We start from the raw sequence: 18,528 nt of genomic DNA on the forward strand, positions 1-18,528 counted from the left end.
GAGTAGAAAATGAATAAAAAACCACCCTCTTTCTGTAGAGGAGGAGGAAAAGATGAAAGGCAAGGGGGACAGAAGGAAGATGGAAGTGCCTGTGTGTAGCTGAGGTAGTAAGGAGAGACAGGAATGATGGGGTTGTAGCAGAAGTAAAAGGGGGAACGTAGTGGTGACAGTGAGCAGAGCTGGAGCTCAGTCAAGAGCCTGGGGAAATACTTCGAGCCATCTTGGTCTAACTGAAGGATTACATTAATAATTGTGTGAACATTCTTCCTTGGACAAATCGTGTTTTCCCAGTAAATTATAATACTTTGAAAACAGTCAAAATAAATTCACGGAAGCATGTTCTTATAGCAGTCTTACTAAGAAAGCGTTTTTGTGAGAGTCACTGTGTATAGGAATCGATGCTCTCGCTACAACAGGTCAGTTCTGGCATCAAGAGATTCCACACAGAAAATCTCTGACAACAGAATTTATGACGAGAATGGAAGGCATAAGGAAAGAAAGAACATCATCAGCTACTGCAAATCAGACACATCCAGTGATCGAATTCAAACAAGCCACGCATTTCCCAGCCTTAAATCCCTCTCAGATCCATTGACAATTTTAAGTTGAATTTCTTTACTGAACTCTTTGAGCATAAATTCCTCTTGAGTAGTGTCAGGAAAAAATCATAAACTAAATCACAAAGATCAGACTTTGATATCACTTAGTTTACACAAGAGAATGAATCCCTGGTTTCTCAGCATCATTTAGTTCCCACTGACTACTGTGCAGTCAGGATTCTGCTCACAAAAAAAAAATAATCATAGTTATACAGAATGAGACATTTCCTTATCATGTTTATAACTAGGCAATTATATCATGGAGAATGTGAATTCAAGTCATCAGTCGTTTCTCTCTTACATGAAACAAACCCCAAGCTTTCAGTAGATAACTTGTCTCTACAGGTTTGCTCTCTTTTTGGGGTCAGGAGGGAAGGAGACTTTACTGATGCTCTATTTCCCCTCTCACAAATCACAACATTGCTCACAGAACATGATACGGCTGTATTATATTCTAAATCTCAACATAGGGGTTTTTTTCCAGTTTAACGTTCTTTGCTGCTCTAACCGGCTAACAGGAATCTAATTACTCAAGTAAGTTCTTGACAGTTTTTGTGGTTTTGTTTTGAAGTGGTATAATAGAAATCATTTGAAGAGCTGAGAAGAGATTTGTACATACCCAAGTTACTGGAAAGTTGAGGTATGTAAAAATCGGATTGGAGCTCTGTTTAGAGATTTTTTTGCACCTGTGCTGAGGAAAAATTAGTTGAGGGCTTTCCCCTGTGCTGGATGAATAACGTCTGAGGATAGTGTGACCCTGACCTCATGTAGGCTGGAGCAAAATAAACAGGGTTTCAGGCCTTAGTCAGTGTCATCAGGAAGAGAAACGGTCCATGTTCATCAATGAAAGGTTCAGCCTAAAGGGTATTTCCATCTGTCCAGATATGCACACAGACCTTCTCAAATTAAGCCTTACTTCTTTAAGGAGAGACACTTTTGAAAGCCCACCTACCTGCACAGAGCCCCTTTCAGCAATACAGCTCTGAGCTTAGTCTTTACCCAGGGCAAGATCTCATCCGCTCACCAGGAAACCTGCAAGATTTGGCCCAGATACATTGCTGAAATACAGAGGAAGAACTGCCAAGTGATTTGTCTCCCAAATGCTCTTGTTAGCAGAGCTCTTTTGAAGTTTTTTTAGCCCAGCCATCCAGCCATGCTGATACAACAAGCCAAGCTAGCCCAAAGGTGTCATTACATGAGGTCAGAAAAGACCCAAGTGGAAGGAGGCTGGTTACAGCCAGGATGGCAACCGCTTGGTGCTGCTGATTGCTTTTGCTGAGCATCTCCACTGTTGTGCAGACGGCATGACCGTGCTGGGGGAAAGCCTTGTGGTCATTTTAGGGTAAAATCAAAGTTCATCTGCCTCTCTTCTCCCACTGGATAATGTTAATGCACTTGGAGCAGCTAGAAGGGCAAGAGGTGACCTATTTTAAAAGAGGTGGCCTCTGGTATCACCCATGGGATCTGCAGTGGAGTCATCCCGCAAAAGCTTATCTCATCCAGCTAAGTACCCTGCTTTCTTTCCCCCTGGCATGAGCAAATAAAAGCCTTTTCTGTAGGGTTTCAGTCAGGCACTGGAGGAACAGAACAGGTCAGACAGGCTGGCTTTTACACAAAAGAAACTCAGTAAGAGGCTGGTATAATTGTTGGAGAGAGTTTCTTGGAATTGTACTTGGGAAAAGAAAGCTGAGGAGTTTCAGATGAAAGTCACAAGGGGCTTTAGATTTGGTTAGTTTTTGTCATAGTGTCTAAATTTTCCCTTAAAAATAATAAACATAATACCCTTCGGTTGCTCAGATAGCGGAAATAGCCCACAAACCACATGCCTATAACAGGATTTAGGTAAAGAACGATTAAACAAGAATGGTTTGAATCTGAAAGAGATGAGCCTGAAGAGAGACTTTAAGGACACAATGTCACCATCAGTCTGGAGCTTTTTTATAATCCTGACCCCACCACTGAAAAAACAGTGCCCCCGGAGAGAGCAAAGTAGATGCACAGAAGCATGGACCCAGCCTTCCACGTGCAAACTTTAGTGCAGCACACCCCAAGCTAGCTGATGCTGCTATGAAATAGTTCAGCCAGTTTAATTTCATTTCATTAGTTTTGATGAAATATCTCCGTGGCCAAACAGTACTATGCCCATGTGTAAAGCTTTCTCTCCCAAAAATTGTGAAAGAAATGAACCAGTTGCTGACTTCTGATCAATATGTTCAGACGATGATGACATACAGTTGGAAAATGAAAATAATTTTCCTGGCTCTGGCTCTACTTAGCCATCTCCCATGATGAAGAGAAGGGTGGCTCTCTCCGCCTGCTGCAGGGTTGGGGGATGCTCGAGTGCTTTGGCAGCAGGCAGAGCTCTGCTCCCAGCCTTGGTGTGTGCTAACTGTGCAAAAAGGCAGATCACCTGCTTCAAAACCTTACATTTAAACAGCACAGACCCACACAGTTTCAGGAACTAAGAAAAGAAGTGGATAATTTTCCAAATAATTCTTCATTCTCCTGCAACTTAGTGGCGGACAAACCTGAAAATTTCTGAAAAATTTGTTTCAGTCATTTCACATTTTTATTTCTTCATCAGTAAGGATATTTTTAGGTCTACCAGCTTGCCTCACTGGTGTTTGACCACCACTGTTCATATTTGCCATTGGTACTTGTAAAACAAGCTCATTTAAATCTGATTTAAAAAATGACTGGCATAATGTTATTTGGTTTTTCTGCTACCAAAACTACTTTTTCTTTCCTCCAGAAGACAAGGGAAGATCAAAAAATATTTAACATTTTGCTTTTGCCAGTGTTCTAACTACGCATTGCCAGATGAGCTAGCATTGCATCGTTTTTTACTAAACCACTGCAGCAGGAAAAGGAAAAAAGCCCAAAAAGACAAAAATAGACAATGCTTATGTAGTGAATTATTTTACTTTTGCTTGCTGTTTTTTGTTCGCCTGTATCTCTCAATGAAAACTACAGGTATAAGTATAATTATATTTAATTACAAAAAAATATCCTGGTAAGCCCTCCTGGCAGGAGTATGTTTCTGAAAATCTTCATATTGCAAAAGGACCTCATTAAACTCCAGTATCCCAGCTGCTGCAGTAAACGTAGCTGGAAGGTCTGCTCCCCTCCTCAGTCAAATGCTGACAAGAGAGTGCATACATTGCAGTTCTGCTGCATCTCACACACTAATCAGCATCTAAATTACTACCTGGCCCTTTAGGGGACACTAATAACAAGGTTTGTATAGGAAGCATTAATTAAAACATTGAGGAGAGAGGAATTTGCTATATACACAAGCATTTGCATGCTTATTCTATCAGGTGTTTGCAGTTCAGGTGTGTAGCATGGGAGAGGTCCCACGTTACCCTGACAGAACCATCGCCAAGAGATTGCTCATCCCTCTGGCTCAGAGATCATAGAGTAGCTTTTCCCAACTAGCTCCTGAATGTAACCAGCTCTCTGTAGTTCCTTAAAATGCCACAGGCTGGATGAATCAGCTGTTTGGAGATTTAAAAATTTATTTCCAGGTAAATTAGCTTATTTCTATTTACATAGCTCTGTATTTCCCACCTTCAATATTCCAGTAACCATTACTAGTCCTGAGAGTAGGGGCAGCAATCCCCTTTGTTAGACCAAATCCTTCCTAAAGGTGCTCAAAGTCAGCCTGTAAATGAAAAGGATGATCATCCTTTTCCTCCCAACACACACAACAGCATCTGATCCAAACAGCATCCATAATCTCTGAACATCATACAGGCACTGTCTAAGGACCCACCTTCAACTACACAGCCATAAGAATATGAAATAAAACCACCTTTCACAAATCACACAGATCAAAATTTCTTTAAAGCATACATTCTGAGACCATGATTTGGTTTGGAAGAAACTGAAGAAATTACAAACCTCAAATGTGAATTCAAATGTGTTTGTTTACATCACATGAATCTCACAAGGGAATTACAGTGCCTGATTCACCACCTTGTTATTCCAGTTTCATGCCAGACGCATGGAAAACAGTCTAGTTCCACTGGCATTAAACTAGATTATAACAGTGATGGATCAGGTCTGCAGCTTTATTGCTGCATGTCATGAATTATTACAACAAGCACAAAAAATCATCCCTCTCATAAGCATTTTGTTTTCAACTTTTCATTCTGCCTTCCTCCTGTTAAATATAAGTATAAAACAAGTTCTAAACGAGTCCCATAAACCAAATATAGCTCTTAAAATATACATTGGAAAATAATTCAAATTTAATTCTTTATTTTCTCTCTTCTTATTAATAAGGACTGAGTTGCCTTTTTTTTTTTTCTGAGCTCTCAGATGAGACATTTTCTGGACCCAATATAAATCTCTTACTAGATTACCAGGAATGACTCCGGGATGAACATTTCATATAACATGCAGCCGACCGGTGTGGACTCATGGCATCAGAACCAGGAGGAACCTCTGGCCGGACCACAGGGCGTCACTGTGTGCAGAAGCTCCAGGTCAGGAACTGCCCCTGTGTTGCTTCAGAGTTGCTCTCTTAAATTAACTCATTCTAAAAGAATACCACGTGGTTACCAGCAAAGCACTGTGTTTCCAGCACAACATAGCCAGGTGAGCTTCACCACAAATCTGCACTGCCGGTCACACTCCCACCTTCTGCAAAAAGTTACTCTGCGGGTTCCCAGCTCAGTTGGGCATTAAGGGGAGCTGTGCAGTGCTCCAGGCAAAATGGGTCCCCCCTGCATGTGGGGGGCTGCTCAGGGCAACTATTGCGGCGAATCTATGGTCTGCATCAGCAAAACAAATCAGACAAACCAGAAGTTTTGAAGGAAGTGAAAGACAGAAAATCATTTCCCCGCTGACTTTATCAGGCCACAAGCAACAGGAAGTTTTGCCATTGGCTTGAAAATCAAGGTTTTATCCTAGATATATAGCATGAGTTTGAGGAAAAAAGAAAAAAAAAAAAGAAGAGGAAAAAGGCAAACTACTTTCTCATCTAATTCTCATCTAATGAACTAGTTCTAGAGTTAGTGCAACTGGGAAATAACTTCACCCCTATGTAAACTGGCTTAGTCAGAACTCTTGCTCATTATCTAAACTAAGTAATGACACATTAACATTCACTGCATCTTTGAAAATCCAAGTTAGTTCGTTCCGTTAAGTAAAAGTGAGACAAACCAAAGAAAACTACTGTGATCAGTGATGTGAAATCCTTGTCCTAATGGGAAAGTTGATGGCAATGGCAAACTCAAGTCTCAAAATGTGCAAAGTGAGACTTAAACAATATGTGATCTACATATGACCCTCTTTTATGCACATCTATTTAGGATGACTCAAATCTTTCCTTTAAATTGAGAAGTTCCTTACTGTTGAAGCAAATAAATGTAAACCAAGGTGACACTGATTTCCCGGCACAAGCCAGAAGGCGAACCCAACAGCCAGCATTTCAGGGTGCCCCTGGCGGTGCTGGAGGCCCAAACTGAACCACAAGAAGACCTTGGAAAAACAGACTTTCACAGAGATATGGAAGAACCAAAGGGCAAGGACTGGCAAACAGACCTAAAAGCACAATGTGGTGTCTTGAAGTACCCAACTGTGTAGAAGGAGAGCTCACCTCATTGTAAGGTTACATTGACACCGGGTCTATATAGATGTCAGTAAAGATTACATCTTTGCTGCACGGAGTAAGGGCAGTTTCCACACTCACAGCATAATCCCACCTGGCCTGAAACCTGACAGTGAAAGAAAAGACTCACACAAAGGCAAGAGTAGGGCAGTGGAGGTAAAGACAGCTTTTGAGAGGTTAGAGGAGGGCCAGAGCTGTTGCGCGACTGCCAGCAAATAAACAGATTCAAAGAGCAGAAAGGTGCCACTGAAATGAATGTGTCCAAGCAAAACATACTGCCAGACTACTAAAGTTTTGCAAATAACGGCTACTGTTTTACCAAATGTTACCAAAGCACAAGCACAAAAACTTCCCAAATAGTTTTGTCCATTTACTTTGTCCATAGACTCAAACAGTCATTCATAAGAATGTTTTAGTTTGTGAAAAGACTTAATGTGTTCATTAAGTATTTTCAAACACAGAAAGCAGCAAAGTACTTTGAGAAGACAGTTACCTAGAGTTGTGAACTCATCAGTAATACTGAATAGTGATAGTAACGTGTTCTTTGCCAGCTGCTTGCCTGCTTTATATTCAGTCTGTGTTCAAATGACATATTGAAGAGGTGGAAGACTTAAATACAACCGAGGCATAGATGATGAAGAAAAATCCATGGTTACCAGCAATATAATACTAGCTGATCCCCTGATATACATTTAAACCATTTCCTAATAGTTTCATATGCAGGAATCAGTTGTGATGGAAAACGGCTCAGAACTGACCCACCAACGGCGACCTTTGCATGAGAGTTACAGCTGCAATAGCTATCAGGGCAAGCGCTTCCTTTCTCGGCTGCGAGCTGCAGCAGCATTCTAAGCTTTAAAATAAAAACCACCAGCAGCAGCCAAAACTCAGTCAAACATTTCTTAGCATGCTATAGCTCATAAAGCCAGTAAAGAAAAGATCGTAGCTGAACAGTTGTGCATTGTACATTCTGGAAAGTGACATTTGCCAGGGGAGAAGAAAACAAATATAAAACAATAAAATTCTTCCTTACCCAGTGATTATTATTGCTGCCTTTGCAGTTTCCTTCCTTTTGGAAATAATACCTCAAGGATTTCAGTAAAAATGTGTTGTAAAGCTAGTCCTGGCCAACTGCTTCTGCTTACTTGTGGTTAGAATGCACATGATAGGGCTCCTCACATACACGTTTCATTTTATGCATGAATCAGGTGAGCTACTAATAATAGTATTTCTCCAGGTTTAAGACCTTTTTTACAAAAAGAAGATGCAAATACCAATTTTGTAAATTCATTATTTGGTTTTCTAAGTTTTCAAAGAGTCAGCAGAATGAGGTTCCATAATCTCGTTCTCACTATCAGCGTGACTAGGTGGGATGGAAAAGACAAGGCAATCATTGTTAACCCAGGCTAAACCAGCCGTAATTTCCAAAGACATTTTTCAGAATTTCTACTAACCTTACTACACACCAGGGACAGAGGGGACCCTGGGCTTCATTTTATACATCTCCATCTGTGCTGTCACAACCAGAAACACCTCACTGTGATTCCTGTAGCAAGAGCTGTTCCACGCCCTCCTATGGGATATGCTGTACACATTAAAGCCTAAGTCACACACCAGCATCAGCATTTTAGGAGGCTTGAAAGCACATTTCTAAACAATTACAGCCCTGCTGTCTACTTACCGTATTTCAAAAACAGACAGTAAAACCTAATGTTGATCTGGATGAAAAATTCTGGATTTTTCCTTGAACATCTATTCCTTGAACAGAAAATTCTTTTTTCTCCCCTACCCCCAAACAGTTTTTTAGTTCATCAGTACAGCTCCACTTCAAAGAGAAAAGGTTATCAAATGTCACTCAGCAATACAAACATGTTGCATTCAGAGCAGCTGGGCTTGCAAGTTAAACAGGTCACTGATTCTGTTGCTGTCCTGCAGATCCTAATGTAACAGGGAGAAGGTGGAGCAAGTGCTGCAGCTACGTGGTAGCAGATCCCAGAGATGCTACTGTTTGGTGGCGGTGGAAGAAAGAGCAGGAAAGGTTCGCTCAGATCTTTGCTTTCTGCCACTGCCTGGGAACAGCTATGGCAGGGAACTTCAGAAAGACTTGAAGGGCATAGTATCACCACAAGCCACTGAGCGGTGGAGGCTCCGTGCTGAAATGTTTAGGCTGTCGGGGATGTCTGGGTAACAGGATAAGCAGTACTGTAGGATGCAATAAAGCTCACTGCTTTACTGAACTTTGTATCTGCCCTGCTGAAGCTCATTTTCTGCCCATTGTGACTCTTCTCTGCTTGTCATATCAGAACGAAGGATGTGGCCCCGGGTGAAAAACACAGCCTTTAAAATGCACATTTGTCCACTTAGTGCTGCTACCTCGGTAAGTGTGGTTTAGCTCCACAAGACAAATAACACCAAGACATTAATTCTCTGTGGTACGTCTGCATCTCAGGTATCCCAGCGAAAACATGAACAAAGAGTGAACATGTAACTGCTTCGTTCTGCTGCTATGATATCCTCTTGATCCTCCAGTAAAGTCATTTGAGAAAAAATACTAGAAGGGGTGATTACAGATACAGACACGAGTAGCATTTTCAGGGGGACAAGGGGAAAACAGAGCTCTTTCCAACAGACACATCGCTTCATTCTACCCTAGAATTGCTTTGGTGACTGTAAAAGGGGCTTGGCTGGCCCAGCTGATCTTGCTTCCACCAGCTGGTGACACAAACAGCTCAGACACACAGGAAAGCAGAGGTAAGCTCTGCACCTCCCTGCACCCCCTGAATTTCTGCAGCCTTGCGTGGCTGGCAAAAACTCCCATGACAGATCGCTTCTGTTTGTTTAGAGTCTCTGCTAGATTTTGGTCCAGGTTCGTTAAACTCCCACTTGCGGTGTATTTTGAAGTGAAGCTTTAACTTCAGTTACTACATATGAAGAGTTAAATTTTGACTCTGAAAGCTCAATAAATGGGGCTATCTTGATTGATGCTTTAAGTGCAACCCCTTCCCAATATTCTGAACATAATGAGGTTAGTGCTAAAAGCTGGATTCTCTCTCATCTGTCTGCATTATCTATTTATTCCGCACACGTCACCATGGTAAATGAGTGCTGCATTAAGTACTAAATAGGAGAGGTCAGACAAACTCTATGTTGTTTTTTCCCCTCAGCAAGGCTAAAATATTTATTAATGGATTTTAGTCTATTACCTGATGTAAAAATAAAAAAAAAATAAACCCCCCAGTACCGACACATTATTGAAGTATAATTTAAGCATAATCTCAGAACAAAGTAATTCAACATTCTTATTCAAAACATTTTGTCTTATAATGTTTAAATGGACTTAATTTCTAATAGACTTTAAAATTTTTTACCCTTTAAAAAAAACCCACTCAAAATACAAGCAGAATGTTTGCCACCAGCTAAACTAGACCTATTTTAATCCAAACTTTTTTTTTAAATGCCACCAACTCCTTAAACTGTATAGTCATGTAGCTATATTAAATTTAGCTTAAGTACTTTGACTGCAAGAAGTAGTTAATTACACCTAGGCATTTAATTTTTTTAAACAGAAAACTCACCAGCTAGTCAGAATTCTCACCAAAACAAACCGTGTGAGGTGTACCAATATTTGTCACAGTGCAAGTATGTTAAGAGTTCCTCTCTAGCAAAATATTAAGCCTTGTGAATGCAATGAAGTTAGAATCTGCCCAACCAACCATCTCACCAGGCTAGGCAGTGGTGCACACAGCTGTGCTCTGCCCGTGGCACAGGTCTTTGTCATCTTAATAGGCACGGAGGTGATAACAGAGGTAAACATTCCGAAAGCTTATCAGTCCTGATGCTGAATAACCAGGCAGCTGGAGATCTGTAACATGAAGCCATATATATTAAAAATGATTTGCAAATAATCTCCTGGGGTGGAAGAAGGCTGTTTCTATGGTGCTTTTGTGTAAGGAATGAGGAAAACAGATGAAGAGTACAAGGTTCGACTCTAAAAATACCTCCTTCACTTCCAGACAGTTCCATGGACATTGACCCTTCCAGCACCAAACCAGCAGGAAGCAGGGAGCAGGAGGAACAAGTCATGTCATGGCACACATTAGGAGCTTACCTGCACTGATAAGTACAAAAGTACATCAATTCACCTGATGGGGATTTAAGGCTGGAACAAAAAAAAATGGATTAATGTAATTTCACCCATACTGGGAGTGAGTAAAACTTTTTTTTTTTTTTTGGCTTCATGTCCTCTCGGCTGCCCTGCTTCTCTGATCTAGGCCAGAAATCTGCATCCTGGTTGTGAACATCCAACCTCTATTTCCAGCCTGCTGGGCTGGCTCAGGCCTCTCCATGGAGCACAGCTTTCGCAGGCGGCTCGCATCCTGCACCCCTCCGTCGCACAGCGGGAAGGCAGGCTCTGGTGAACGGGAGGGACTCGGTCTCGTTTTGACTGAATTTACTCACTTCAGCCAACTAGACTATAGTCAGCAGAAGCAACCAAGCTCATAGGGGCTATGCGTCATGTAAAACGTACCTATGTAGGCAACGTTAAACATCGAAAACAAAGGAAGAACGGATAACAATAAACATGAAAAATGAGGTAAAATAAGTGAATTTTGACCAGAACATGCACACCACCTTTTTGTCTTGGCTTTTCCTGAGCCATTTTCAGACCATTCTTGTTAAAGCATTACTTGGTGACTAAAGAGATAGTCCAGACTCCACTTGGGCACTGTGTGAAACAGTATGTGTTTCCTACTGTTTCACACCATGTGTTTTACATAATGACTAAAATGTTCCCAGGGAATGTTTCTATTTGTGAACTAATGTGTTCGTGACCTCAAAGAACAGCAAAAATGCATCAGGCTCCTTTGGTGATAACCTTGGCTCTAAGCGCAGCAGTGCCCGCTCAGCCTCGGGCTTGCTGTCTTTACTGTACTGCAGGAAGCAATGGCAGCTTTCTTAGGAGGTGATGACAATGACACGTAAAATCCTCACCCTCTCATGAAAATGGAGCATTTTCATGAAAGAGTCTAAGGAAAACTTTTTTCTGTTTGTTTTTAAATTCATTGCTTCTGTTTGGAGCCTCTGAGCTGTTGCTTCTGGGCTGCATTAAAAACAGTTCAGGCAGTTTCCTGACTTTTCTCTTTGTTTTTCTTCTTTTTTTTTTTAAGTCCCTGAACTTTTCTTTTTATTTTCATGGATCAGATCATGGAGTCTTTAGTCATGTTGCATATGTGTGATGAACTTATGCTGAGGCTTGTCCCAGGGACTTCTGAGAGCCTGAACTGCAAAGTAAATTCAAAGTAACCCAAATGAAAGAGCATCCGAGCATAGTGTATATGGATAAGAAAAAAGGGGTGTAGTTTGCCATTGAACGTTTGCAGTCACACATCAGCCTGCAAACGGCAGGATACTCACAAGCACAGACATTGTCATCTCTGTTCTGGAATCCCTATCACTTGTCGGGTCCTATGCAATGTTTGGTTTATATAGGTCACTGTTTCACTGTGTCAGATGGCCCTCTCCAGCACAGGCCAACAGAACACTAAGGTCCTTGCTGACCTGATGAACACTGCGTGACCTCTGAGCATCCTGGTGCCATTGGTGACATACACTGAGCTGTGCCGGTGCCTGTGGTGTGAGGAGACACAAATCTTTTTCATAGCTTATTGCCATACCGCCACAAACTCCTAGACTGAAATGAAAACAGACAGCATACTGCAATGTTATTCACATTTAGCATATAGAAAGGCCAACTAGTTTGACCAAAAAAAAAAAAATACAGTTAATGACAGTTTTTATTAATGTGCTGCTTTTCTGAATGCTTTATTACTGCATTAGAAGCCTAAATTTGCAATTGAAAACAGCTGCTATTTGGCTTACTCACTTTCTATTTCCTGAACTAAAGTAAGCACTATGTTCTACCAGAATCTCAAGCTTTTGAAAAACATACTGGTTTTCATGAACTGTGAGACCAAGAGTTCTCTGCTGATTCAAGTTTCAGTGAGACTTTTGCCTGAGAAAGTATAGCAAAATTGCCTGAAAATGCCCAGGAACAGCTGCCTCCTACTTAGCAGGTCTTTTTTGATCTCAGTTCATTTTATATTGAGGAAAAAAAAATCCATGATCACCAGATGTAACACAAAGACATCCATTCACCTGGAAGCATCACCTAACAACTATTAGTCACAACCACTAATGCTGGGTAGATCATACTGCATTTATCCCTGCAAGGATGTAGTGTTGGTATAGTTTGCATCATCAGAAAAGCACATCTATACGAGATTTATTGTGTGGAGAAATTCTGGGAGAGTTAGAACCAATTTAGCATAAAATGCCTAACCTGCTTCGGGTTGTCATGGGGTTGCCACAGGTGTAAGGACAGTTTTGCCTCCCACCACCCATCTGGCAGCGATGTTTGCTACTGCACTAAACATTGGGGCTGCTCCTGAGGCACCTCAGCAGACCTCTGGGGAAGTGGCAGTAAGCTGAAAGACATGAAACCCTCCTCGGGCCAGAGAAAATCAGTTGGGAACAAGATGGAAAAACTGCTAATGCCCAAAGACAAGCTGCAAGCAAGTTCCTTGTCTGGAGACAGGTACAGCTTGCTTATCTTCACGTTAAGATTTCCAGCCTTCAGAAAACTCAGATGTACTGAGTTGTACTTGGCATATATGTTTTATATTGCTTTTGCAGTGAAAATATACCCTTTCTGCTTTGAAATGAGATTTGCAAAATACAAAAAGACAGCTCTGGAGAAGAGTTATCAACCAGCTGCTATATTTTTCTTATTCCCAAACACCCGGTAACATTTACATTACAAGCAAGGAAGCCAGAACAGGCAACTGAGCAGAAAGGAGAGCTGGAAACAGAAAATACATAGAAAGTTCAGAAATGCAGAAGTTTGTCCTAATGTTTACCCATATTCTAATGCTTCAAGAAGACTGAACACTTCGACACAAGTTGAGCAGCCAGACTGTTTGATGTTGTGTTGGCTCTGTGACAAAGCCAGTCCACCCAAGAACGCTGGCATTGTGTTCTGATCAAAGCGAGCCCTAATGGCATTAAACCCGAGTTGTGGTCTGACATATTTTCCTCTCTCAACTGTCACCTCTCTGCATTGCCACCAGCTTTTTCTTGAGCTCTTGCAGCATGATATTCTGCTAGTTTAAAGCATGGCCAGATTTTCATTTCAGATTTTAAGAACTGATTTTTATATATATACTGCTGTGCTTGGTAAGGAGACGGGAGGTTGTGATTATTATGGCAGTGCAGAAAAGTTTGTTTTCAGGATATGGTGATACCTGGTTTTTGTTGACTTTAGTGATATTGCAAGAGAAAAAGGAAGCAGGAGAGCTTTAGCCATTTTTGGATTAAGCCCTGTGCAGCATAATAGTTAAATGTGTCTTTAAAACTAAGCATATACTTATGTTCCTTTTATAAAGGACAGACACAGAGCAACTGTGGCTATAGCAGGATACAAGTGGGTTACCCCAGCAATCCCATGTGCAGGCATCCTGCACAGGATGAGATGCTGCACATCTCTGTAGTTCCATCCACTAATATTTGTCTTTGCTTTCACAGATAGTAAAAGAGTCTTATAATTTCAAATAAAAGTAAAACTGATTAAATATTATGAAAAATGCTCAGAAAATATAGCTCCATTGATCACAACTGAAGCACAACAGCGTTAAGTAACTTCATAACTTAAGTCTCAATTTGCTAGCTCTAGCTTCTCTGCTCAGAGGTGACATAACCCATCAAAGAGCACTTACAGAAAGAGTTAAGGATTTATGCGTTGCTACATTGCTTCACAAGCTCATATTGTCCACTGCAACCACTGTTGCTGCTGCAATTCAAATTTTTCTTTTGTTGACTTTGATTGCAATTATATATGATGCCAATCAGAGTGAACACGATAAAACACTCCAGTCAAGATATTACAGGCTGGATATTACCTCCTGCAGTCACATCTACTGCCTAGCTTTAAATCACTTAGTGTGGTCTAGCACCATTGTCTTGGAAGCAATGAAGCCAGGCAGATTCTTGTTACAGTTTTTGAGTCGCTGTCATTAGTTTAAAATTACTTAGCCTTAGTAGATACTACATCTTTGTTTTATAGCATAGCGGACCAGACCTAAATCAGTGATGACAGATGCCTGTCAAAGCTGTAGTAGACATCAGGGATGGATGAGAAGACTTAGAAGAAAACAACTATTTTAGATCTTTGCCCAGCACAACTCAAACTAAAATTATTATGAAGTTCTGAAATGTCCAAACACATTTTACTGCCTTCTGGTTTCCAGATGGTTCTGCATCCAGAACACCAGAATACCACAAAAATGCTGCTTTTCCCCTGCTGCAATCAGAAGCAGCTGCAACAGGAGGCTATAGAAAAGTCTGATTCTTAGCAAATGCCCCTCTCTGGTTTTCAAAATAAAAGAAGTTTAGATAATTTGAGTAAACTTTGCACGGGCATCCAAACATTTAGAATTGCATTAGGACACACATTTCAAACCCTTGGAAGCATATCCTTCACTAGCTCTTTGCTCCTAAAGAGGAGGGAATTTGAGGACTCCAGTGGGTAAAATTCAAGAGACAGGACTCTGGTTTAGCTCCCTGTTGATCTTGAGAATCACACTTCCAAAGCAATTTGTTGGAGTGTCAAGTTAGCACCCTTACTATTATTATTTTCTTGACTGCAACCATATGCAGTGATGCATTTAACATTTTTGGAGACAAACTGTTATTCAGCATTCTTTTCCAAACCCAACAACTGACCAGCATTTTGGGGTTTAATCAGCAAGGCGTCAAGAGCCCCTAGGATTAGCTGACTCTGAAAACTGAAGGTGTACAATTGTTTCAGAAGCTGAACAGCACCTTGCAACATCAAGACCATAAGACGTTTTTTTACTGTTTGTACTTGCATTGTAAAGCTCTTGTCTGCCTTTCCAGTTTGGCTTTGCAGTCCTTGTATTCAGCCAGTTTACACAGCTACATGTGCACACCCTGTTCAGAACGCTTGCCCATATCAAACATGCCATATGGAAATATACAGGCACATGCTCATGCATAAACCACATGGTGAACTGCAGGAAAATGAAGGTGCTTTTAAAGTTTTTATTTTTGTCTGAGTTCATATAAAATTAGAAAACAAGACAAGATTATAATTTAACCAAAGAATACCTTCACTGATACTAGTTCCCAGTATCTAGTAAAAGGGGAAGATATCTACACAAATAAATATAAATAAGTGAAGAGGGTGAATACTAACTCTTGGGCTTATGTGGAAGTTGTCCAATAGGTGCAGCATCCTGACTCATAATAAAAATGATTTATTTAAAGATTTATTATGAACATTGCAGGAAAGGAGATAACAGACATGTACCACTTTGTTTACATTAAAAATTCCTGCAAATTAAAGAGTTCTTATTCTCTGCTTGGTTTTGATTTGGTACTGTAGCAAGTACCTGTTTATAAAAGGAAATATGACAGTACGAAATGTACAAAGTGACTTGCAGAAGAGATTAACAGTCAAGGTGAATTTGCTTTAAATTAAGCCCTAGCAACACCGACACTGTAGATCTCATCAAGGTAAGGAAAGTCGGTCTAAGGCAGATGTTTTGTGCACCGTTACTGACAGCTGAACTGCTCCCTACAATTCAGGCCAGAAAGCTACTTTCCAGACTGGGGGTGGTGGTAGCCCTGCAGCAAACACCTGGGTCACTCTCAGCGTCAACAAATACAACCTGACAAATACAACCTGAGATATATGCCACGCTTGTACCTCCCTAATCTGCGTGCTGTGCTGCAATGATCTCAACCCCAAGAGCAGGGCTCTCTAAATGCTTCTTTCTGCACATTCTGAGAAACTTCAGCTGCTGGTGATGTTAATCAGAGCTGGAGACCACCAGCAACCTGCAGTAAGTGGGGATCCTAACAGAGCTAAGGTGGTTTTATTCTACTGAGAGGCCAGTGCATACAGGCATGACCTCAGAGACACATCAGTGAGCAAAAGACTGAACTGCTTTTAAAAAAAGATTGAGGTGATGAAGAGATAAGGCAGGAAAAAAATGTTGCAGAGCACTACAAAAGAAAAGTTTGATATTACGTAGGTAGTGTGTTCCAAAGGGATTATGTCTTGATGTCTTTTTCCTGTAACCCATTCTTGCTGAACTTTTTTTTGCTTATAACACTGCCTAAACAGCTTAGTAAAGAGTCCTTCTGAAGTCACATCTATGTGACAAAGTATGTTGCAACCTGAAATCATCCCACCCCCACAGAAAATCTTATGGGAGGAGTCTTGGTTGAAGATAATGTATTCACAGTCGAAAAGGAATAATGAAAACAGGCATCAGATCTTTCATCAGAAAACCAGAAAACAACCTGTTTTGCAGAAGCAGTTCCCTTAGCTGCATTAGCCCTGGAGCCACCACATACCGCTAGAGATTGGAGAACCAAGACTAGGACTTCATGGACCTCCAAAGTATCCACCCAGGGAAAGAAAATGTTTGTGGATGGAAGTGCTGGATCTGGGTCATATTAATTCTCCTTAAGCATATGACAGAAGATTTATGTGGAGGGTAAAATCCTGAAATTATTAACATTATCTGGAGGCTATGAGTTACACATATCCATGGGGTTTATTCCAAACAGTTCTAAGATCCATTATCTGGTATTCAGTGCTATGAAATTAATACTGGATTTTTAAAATCATGTAGTTAATAAAACCAATTTTCAGATAATCCTGTGTATACAAGTTCAACAATTTACAAGGTATGTTGGCACTGACCTGGAGGCACGTGTTCATTCATGATGACGAGTGATGCTGGTGTAGGCCTTCTTTTCCTGATCTGTAACAGGTATAAAGCAAGGAGAGTCATTAGGGTCCATCAACCTCCCCTCACACAAAGCAAAGCAAAAAATCCATCTGGAGTTCTCCTGAGTATATAGACCAGACACAGTTAAAACAGCAAATATTTAAAGAACAGCAGCATGTCACAGTCCTACTGAGTGCTCATCTGGTCTGACAGTGATCAGGGTCATGCTGCTGCTTGTGCACAGAAAACAAAGGTATGAGGGAGAGGGACAGATTTCCAAAATACCTTTAGGATTTGCAATCATCTTGAATAAGTTTTTGGACATTAGTATTGCTCTTTAACTAAAGAAAACCAATACTTAAGACTTTCAAAATAATGTTTTCAAAGAGCACTATACAACAGAACTTTACATTTCAATATATAAACCTGAATTTTATGCAATTCTTATTCAGAGTTTATTTGGTTAACTACTTCTGTTCCATGAACAGTGGTTAACTCCATGATATTGGACTACCCGCCTATAATGCACACATTTGCTTTGAAAGCCCTGCATTGTTTCACTAAAGCCTCCAGATTATTGATAATCCACTGAATTTAAGACAAGGACCAAGAGTATTTAAGCTAGAAACCATTCTTACATGAAATCTCAGTGTCAGTGTGTTTGTTCTTTTTTAGCTGCTGAGCCAACATCTGTATTTAGCTGGGTTCAAATTTTGCTTTCAGAGGCGTAAGTGGAAAATTACATCATCGGGGTTAATGGGTTTATTCCAGATTATCATAGCTGACAGCAAAATTTACTACTTTAATTTCAACACACACCCTCAGTGAAACCATAGAGCACTTGGAATTAAATTCACAACACAAAAAGAAAGCACTGCCTATAAATTCTGGACAGATTTTGGGCCACAGCATTTCAAAAGCCATGGGAATTCCAGGAGATCCTAATCCTATGGTCCTCATAGATTTCAGAAAAATGTCAGAACATGTCCTGCTTGAATTTATTGCAGGACTGTTCCATAAGGTACAGATATCTCACAGCTCAGAAGCACCTATGGACAAAATGAAGACCCACAACAATTCTCTCCTGAACCCTTCTAGTATTTCTTCGTTCAGTGGTCACTCACAACTCATCATTTTCTGGCAAAGGTGGCTGCCTTTTAAGAGACACGACATCAGAATATTCTGGAAACCAGATACCTGTCCTAAAGGTGCAAATAGTTTCGTAGCTATAATGGCACGGAACTGTCAAGGTTATAATATTCCCCTGGTATCATCTCAACCTAGACTTACCAAAATAGAAGTAAATGTCAAGAAGGACTTGCACTGAGAGAGCTATACTGGGTCACCTAAATAGGATTTATCCAGCTTGTCTCATAAGATCCCCTGTGTCCTTCTTTACGCACTTCTACACATATCTGCACATAGTAATAAGTATCTTTTCCTCCTTAGATGTCTGTACTGCTATATATATATTATATGTACGTGTATGTTTTGG

At 40.6% G+C, this 18,528-nt stretch overlaps 2 protein-coding genes across 3 annotated transcripts in view; both read right to left on the reverse strand.

The window, feature by feature from the left end:
• PPP1R1C (protein phosphatase 1 regulatory inhibitor subunit 1C) overlaps positions 1–18,528 on the reverse strand; it is a 54,055-nt gene that overhangs the window by 33,734 nt on the left and 1,793 nt on the right. The window contains exon 2 of the mRNA XM_005442932.3: positions 17,006–17,066. Coding sequence (XP_005442989.2) covers positions 17,006–17,066 — 61 coding nt within the window. The remainder of the gene's footprint in view (positions 1–17,005; positions 17,067–18,528) is intronic.
• ITPRID2 (ITPR interacting domain containing 2) overlaps positions 17,006–18,528 on the reverse strand; it is a 53,600-nt gene continuing 52,077 nt past the window's right edge. For both annotated transcript variants that reach the window (XR_008733658.1, XR_008733657.1), the window contains exon 22: positions 17,006–17,066. The gene's annotated coding sequence lies outside the window, so the exon portion shown is untranslated. The remainder of the gene's footprint in view (positions 17,067–18,528) is intronic.

This window comes from Falco cherrug, chromosome 8, assembly GCF_023634085.1.
Source record: "Falco cherrug isolate bFalChe1 chromosome 8, bFalChe1.pri, whole genome shotgun sequence".
In the NCBI taxonomy this organism is placed as follows: Eukaryota; Metazoa; Chordata; class Aves; order Falconiformes; family Falconidae; genus Falco; species Falco cherrug.